At 42.7% G+C, this 7,596-nt stretch overlaps 1 protein-coding gene across 1 annotated transcript in view; it reads left to right on the top strand.

Annotated features, from left to right (window-relative positions):
- The window catches only part of LOC135109468 (lactosylceramide 4-alpha-galactosyltransferase-like), a 21,732-nt gene extending 15,634 nt beyond the window's left edge, over positions 1–6,098 (top strand). The window contains exons 5-6 of the mRNA XM_064020850.1: positions 3,942–4,028; positions 4,539–6,098. Of these exons, the coding sequence (XP_063876920.1) occupies positions 3,942–4,028; positions 4,539–4,737 (286 nt within the window). The 3' untranslated portion in view covers positions 4,738–6,098. The remainder of the gene's footprint in view (positions 1–3,941; positions 4,029–4,538) is intronic.
- The last annotated feature ends 1,498 nt before the right edge of the window (positions 6,099–7,596 follow it).

Here is a 7,596-nt window from a genome sequence, read left to right as displayed (position 1 = left end):
ACATACACACACACACACACACACACACACACACACACACCACCACGACCACCACCACCACCACCACCATCACCACCACCCCCACAACCACAACATAGCATTTAAGTCTCCCCTAGCCAACCCATCAGCCAGCCAGTCAGTCAGCCAGCCACACCCTCACCTTCCCCTTACCTGCCAATCATACGCTGCTACTCTTAATAGCTTTGTCTCGGTATCACATAGATTACTTCGCAGAACCTAATCACCCTTAATAGACTTCACCAGAGAGCCTTACTATGATTACATTAGTCCCCCACACTGGCTTGCCTGTGTACACCCCTAGGCACCAACTAACTATTAATCCATCAGTCCATGAACACATCCCACTGTCTGTACTACGTGTATCTGTCTCTTCTTGTGTTTGTATATATGAGTGTGGGTGAGTGGGTGGGTGAATGGGTAGGTGTAGTAGTAGTAGTAGTAGTAGTAGTAGTAGTAGTAGTAGTAGTGGTATCCGAAGAAACAACACAACTGATCCTTCTCGTTTCTCACACTACACTTCTACCCCCTTTTACTCTCTCTCTCTCTCTCTCTCTCTCTCTCTCTCTCTCTCTCTCTCTCTCTCTCTCTCTGTTCCCTCTATTTTCACCATCAAAGTATGCATAATAGAAAGCAAACCTCCTTTACGAATGTTTGAACTCGCGCAGAACAGCAAGGCCTTAGAACTCTCTCTTTTGTGCACTGATACGATCCTGTACACAGTTAGCTAGTATGATCTCGTATGCAACCGGAAGATATCGCGGCGAACGTACCTTATTATGTGTCATTAAAGCTGAGAATTACTGAATCTTAATCCTGTTGTGTACGGATATACCCTCAGAGAAACAGTATGGAGGAGGAGGAGGAGGAAGAGGAGTAGGAGAAGAAGGAGAATAAAGAAGAAGGAGGAGGAGGAGGAAAATGATAACAACAAACACGAAGACGACAACAACGATATTATAAAGACGAGGAGAAAGAACGGAGAAGGAGGAGGAGGAGGAGGAAAAGATGGATAAAGGAGAAGGAGGAGAAGGAGAAGGAGGAGGAGGAGGAAAATGAAAACAACAAACACGAAGACGACAACAACGATATTATAAAGACGAGGAGGAAGAACGGAGGAGGAGGAGGAGGAGGAGGAGGAGGAGGAGGAGGACAAAACAGAAAAGAACGAGGAGGACAAGGACAAGAACGAAGAGAAAGACAAAAAATACGAAGAATAGAGTAAAATAACGAAAAAAAAATTAATAATAAAGCGTACAAGATGAAGGACCAATGCAGCAGAGAAAATATTAAAAAAAAAGTCTACAGTGTAATTATGAGTAATGAAGAAGAGAGTGACAACATGGAGCCAAATTTTCCGGCGGTGCAGTTTTACAAGTTTTGGAGGACAAGCGTTGCGAAAATAATATCGTTCCCGACTGCCGCATGTCCAAACTTTTCAAAACAAGAGACCTAGGTATGTAATTTCAGACTTAAAACCAGCCACTTCAGTTAAAATACTAATATGTAATTGCCTTGCGGTTTAGAAATTTGGATCAACTAAACTGCGGGTATAAAGACACAGCATAAAAAAAAAATAAGTAAATAAATAAAATCAGCCAAAACAGTAACATACATAATTGCCATGAGGCTTAAAAGTTAGATCTGACATTCTATTACATTGCGAATATATAAACGCAAAGTATCGAAGAGCTTTTAAATCAAAGAACTGGTGACAATGAAAGAGTATAGAAGAAATTTTAATTATGACTGAAGGTAGGAAAAAAAAATAAATAATGAAACACCACTAGCAAGCACTTGAAAATATAAGTGCTCGTGCAACTAAAATAGATTTGACAGAAAACGAAAAAAAAATCATTCTTATATTAAAAGTCAAAGGACATCTAAATTAATGAGCTTGTGACACTGAAAGAATACAACAGAAATTTTACGATTCCACGTATAAAGAAAAAGGAAAAAAAAATAAATAAATAAATCATCACCGCTAGAATGCACTTAAAAAAAAAACAGAAAAACAATTAAAACAAAACACTGACAGAAAAACCTACAGTACATAATCTCGAGAATAAAATAAAATCAACTTCTTTTATTTTGTATCACCACTACCGAGCACCTGAAAGAAAAGAAAAAAAAATAAGCATACCAGAAAAAGTAGAGAAAAAACACGGAACGACGGAAAAACACCGTACACAGTTCCTGGAATAAAACAAACCACCGTATTTTTTGTCCCAACATTATTAGCAACCACCAGGAAGAGAGAAAAAAAAAAGTACAGCAGAAAAGGCAGAGAAAACGACGGAGAGAGACTAAGGACATAAACATTAACGTGGACAAAGGAGAGACTGGGCGACCTTTTCAGCTTCACTTTCGCATTTAACTCATATGCACAGATGAGAACAATTTGTCATATGAAGCACTGTTGCCATGGCCGTCACACCTCGACTCCATTCCGGATTGCATAGTTGTTGAGAGAGAGAGAGAGAGAGAGAGAGAGAGAGAGAGAGAGAGAGAGAGAGAGAGAGAGAGAGAGAGAGAGAGAGAGAGAGAGAGAGAGAGTGTGTGTACATTTCTGAATACACAAAAGTCTAGTACTCTTTATAATTAATTGCTGCAAAAAGATTGAAAGAAAAAGAGAGACAGAAAAAAAGAAAGAAAGGAAGGAAAAAGTATGAAAATAAGAAAGAAATGCAGAGAAGATAAATAAAGAAAAAAAGGAAAAGAAGAAAAAAGAAAAAAAGAAAAAGAAAAAAGAACGAAATGATCAATAAATAAATGCATAAATAAAAAAAAAGAAAGACAAGAAAGAACAGAATAGACAGAATGAATGAATGAATCAATCAATCAATCAACGAACGAAAACAAACAAAAAGAAAAAAAAAGCGCTACCAAAGCATACAATCCTACTGAGTCACTACACACATGCAGTCGGCAAATACAATAACACAATACTAAAATAAAACCCCCTGTGCAGCTTATTTAGTCACTGACCCCCACCAATTCTCACAGTAGGTCAACGAGCTCTAGAGAGAGAGAGAGAGAGAGAGTGTGTGTGTGTGTGTGTGTGTGTGTGTGTGTGTGTGTGTGTGTGTGTGTGTGTGTGTGTGTGTGTGTGTGTGTGTGTGTGTGTGTGTGTGTATGAATTGAGTATTCCGAGCACCTTCTAGAGTGTACTTGGTTACATTTTCATAAATTTATACTACTGTGGTGTCAGCTATATTTCCATTTTTCTCTAGGTTATCCTATGAGAGAGAGAGAGAGAGAGAGAGAGAGAGAGAGAGAGAGAGAGAGAGAGAGAGAGAGAGAGAGAGAGAGAGAGAGAGAGATACAATAGATAGAGGAACAGAGAGGAATAAAACAGACCGATGAAATACGTTAAGGAGGAAAAGTAAGAGCAAAAAAGACCATAGAATAAATTTATAGCACACATTTTTATATTCTTTTACCTCCAGGGTCCTTTTCCGTCTCTGTTTTGCCCTCTGCATTACCATACATATGAGAGGGTGGCAGTGTTCCCCCCTTCTCCCGTCTCTCTCTCTCTCTCTCTCTCTCTCTCTCTCTCTCTCTCTCTCTCTCTCTCTCTCTCTCTCTCTCTCTCTCAGGTAGAACAGTAAAGCGTGCTTCTGACTCTTTCATGAACCTTTTTCTTAATTTTCTTGCGACCCTTTCCTGTTGAATTGCTGCTATTGTTCGGTTCGAGAGAGAGAGAGATTGTGTGTGTGTGTGTGTGTGTGTGTGTGTGTGTGTGTGTGTGTGTGTGTGTGTGTGTGCCTTCTCAATGTATTTCTTCTTACACACACATACGCCTTTGTACAACATGTGATGAAAGATACATTATGTTAAGGACTAAGGGAATTAATATCTCAAGGATCAAAAGGAAAGCTGCTCACTGTTCCCTACATCACGCTCCATGCTCCACCTTCCAGATGTGGCCTGGAGCTGCCTTCTGGACGCACCCCGCACTGTCCTGACGTGGCCGTGATGCCCCCGAGAGCCTTCTATCCCGTCCCTTGTGTGTGTGTGTGTGTGTGTGTGTGTGTGTGTGTGTGTGTGTGTGTGTGTGTGTGTGTGTGTGACCCTATTGGCAAAGTATATAAGAGATGATCGATTACTTATGTGAAAAAGAAAGGGGCTTAAAATATCAAATTTGGAAAAAAAAAAAATAATTAATTGCTTTTTCCTCAAAGATTAGGTTTCAATCGTCAAATTACGTACTTGTAGAATATACCATTAGTTTAGCTCGACTGTTAATGACACATTGCATTCACTTGAGTAATCGTAGACAGTTTACAGAGCCAAAATAAAACAGTAGACACCGTGAGGTTAAAACAACTCCATGATTCACTCAGTTTGTTGCAAATCATGTCTGGAAACTGCACTGTAATCTCGCAACACAACATTTTCATCTGTTCATAACAGTCAGAGGGATAATAGTGAGTTAGCAACACATTCATTCCTGTAACATGTGTAGAGTGAGTTTGCTCCACAGTAGCACATCACACTCGTGTTGCTTGACTTTCCAGGTGGGAATGGAGGCGTTACGTTACTGATGACCCGGAGCTGAGCCGCGACCTGCTGAATGACCCCCAGGTGCTGGTGCTTCACGTGTGGAATCTGCACACGAGTCACGCCCTTGTGCGCCTCACCTCTCAGCAGCCCTATGCCCGCGCCGCCCAAGTCTTCTGCCCCACCACTGCCGCCCACGCTGGGGACGCTATGTGACCTGCCAGTGATGATCTGACATAATGTGATCTGGTGCTGCTGAAAACGACGACCAGCGGTGACGTTGATTATTATTCTCGTCATAATCATTTCGTGTCATGGTGCTACGTACTTTTCTATATGATTGTGTTATTCTGGCACTGTACTGGCGTGTTTCTGGAGCTGCCCTTATCAGCAGGGCGTTGAGATAGTGTAGGAATTTGCTTTTGTGAGTCACTTTGGCTGGATGAAGGGGTTTATTGAGATTATTGCAGTACGCGTATGACTGCACCGTTGTTCCATAGCCAAGATTAAACCAGAGAATGTTAAGACAACACCAATTAGCCAAGTGTCGGCGAGTCAGATGCACCTTTGTACACATTCCCGGAGCGAAGCCTCGGAGCAGGAAAGGTCACCAGGGAAGGACCGCTCACTGGATTATGCAGACCAGGGGAAGGCAGATGGTCGGCGGTCAGAAATCTGCAAGGTGTCTTGTGACCGTTGCAAATCAAATCACCACTTCAATATTGGCCGGAGTGCAGCAGGGCATCGGCAGCTGCATGTTGCCGGGTGGAACTGTTCAAGGGCAAGCTAAAAGTGATCGGATAATTACAGACCCGCTTCTTGTAATAACACGGACAGTTAATAATCAAGCCTTGCAGACACCGTATACGTGGCGGACCCACATAAATTTAAGGCAAACGTACAATTATGGAGAACCAAATTCCAAGGGACAGTGCGTAATTCAGAAGCTAATTATTTCTGGCCAAATTCCATTTAGTTTCATAAATAAGGCGGGGAAATTCGAGGACCAATCAGAGGGCAACATCTGTCCATCAATCCCAGACACGACGAGACCACGAGACACATTATTTCTGAAAACCTTTTGCGTCCCGACTACGTTCAAAAAGCTGTAGTTGAATTTCCATGGGTTTTCAGGGGGCATTTTTACGGCTCTAGCGAAAGATTAACAAGATTTCTATAGTATTAACAGGATAAACGCTCTTGGTAATCCGGCTGGTCATCTTTGTTGTCTTTGAAAACAGTCGTGGTGAGAGAGCTAAGCATCTCTGAATACGAGACAGACACTCCTCAGCGCACAAAAGATCTGATGGCAGAAGAGATCTAAAGGTGTATTGGTGCAAAGTTTTTGTATTTTGCTCCCCTCTCCCTACTCCCCCTCCCCTCCCTGCAATACACCCAAGACGTATCAGTGCACCGGGAACTCCACTGGGCCGTCTCTTAAGCACTGCACCTAGTACCCAAGTCCCCGTCTTGGAGAAGGAAGTGTTTGTTTACGCCGGTACATGTTGTGTGTTGTGTGTTGTGTGATAATGTTGTTTTACTTTTGTATGGAAGTAAATGCATTGATGTGATAATGATGTTAGTGTTTGTCCAACCCATACGAGTGCTACTGTTGCTACTACTGCTGCTACTGCTACGAATATTGGTATTGCTACTACTACTACTACTACTACTACTACTACTACTACTACTACTACTACTACTACTACTACTAATAATAATAATAATAATAATAATAATAATAATAATAACAACAATTTACATTACAATAATAACAATAACACCACCATCACCACCACCACCCACCAGCAACACCCACCACCACTACTACATGTATTGCACTCACAATAAGAAAAGGCATTCCATTATGTCCAACATCCGGTTCAGTAAACAAACAAATTAATCATTGCAGTCCTGTATCAAAATAGAGACTGCCATTACTCTCTCTCTCTCTCTCTCTCTCTCTCTCTCTCTCTCTCTCTCTCTCTCTCTCTCTCTCTCTCTCTCTCTGTAGGGGACACTCGCCTGACGGAGTAATATGAGGGAGAAGTGAGAGTTCTCTTCGTCACACCGCCCATGCCTCACCTGTCAGGCAGCTCACCGCGGTGCATTACGTAATCTGAACGAACACGCGGGGCGGCAGATCCACCATAGAGTCCTTGCACTATCACTCCTCACCGCCACGCGCCGCTCATCCCATCTAAACACAAACACACACAATCTAACACACGCTGGCAGCGCGCAACCTCGCGGTGGGCACAGAAGGAGGAGCACCCTGGGGCCTCTAATTGCCACAACAACGCCACTACTATCGCGCCAACGCCACACCAGACACCACTTCTTTTCAACAGCGGGAACACGACCACCAATGATGCAGCCCCGGACACTACTACTGGCTGCACCACTCCTACCACCACCACCACTACTATGGCCAGGATTTTTCGCAGCCCCGAGGGAGTGGGACAGCTAAAGGAGAGAGAGAGAGAGAGAGAGAGAGAGAGAGAGAGAGAGAGGAGAGAGAGAGAGGAGAGAGAGAGAGAGAGAAAGGGTAGAGGGACGTAACCAGTTTTGCCATGCTGTTACCAACTACAGGTCAATTGAATTTATATGTTATCTACTGTGTCTCTCTTGCTTCACTTTTTTCCTTGTCTCCTGTTCCCTCAAAGCATTCTACTCCATGATGACTCTCTTCCATCTTTCCTACTGCTTCGTAATGCTACCCCTTGACCTCCTTCTCTTCCTCTCCGCAGCGCAGTATTAACGGAGTGTGATCGTGATGTGGCATTTAGATTTAGAAAGAGATGAGATGTGCGAGAGAAGGAAGGGAGGGATACGGGTTGAGGATGCGGGGATGACTGAGACTTAAGTTAGCATTACAGGTGATACATGACTCTATAACTGGTGGAGATAGGCTGATGATCCACACATGGGGTTGTATACGAGTGAAACAAACTTCGCAAGAACGTATAAAGTGTGTGGATGTTGAATGCAAGAGGAGGATGGATGAATATATGGATGGTTATGAGATGTGGTGGGTTTTACTTTATAATTGGTGGAGGTAGGCAAATGATTCAC

The sequence above is a fragment of the Scylla paramamosain genome, chromosome 2 (assembly GCF_035594125.1).
Source record: "Scylla paramamosain isolate STU-SP2022 chromosome 2, ASM3559412v1, whole genome shotgun sequence".
In the NCBI taxonomy this organism is placed as follows: Eukaryota; Metazoa; Arthropoda; class Malacostraca; order Decapoda; family Portunidae; genus Scylla; species Scylla paramamosain.
The sequence above is the reverse complement of the archived record's forward strand: the minus strand, read 5'-3'. Positions and strand labels throughout refer to the sequence as shown.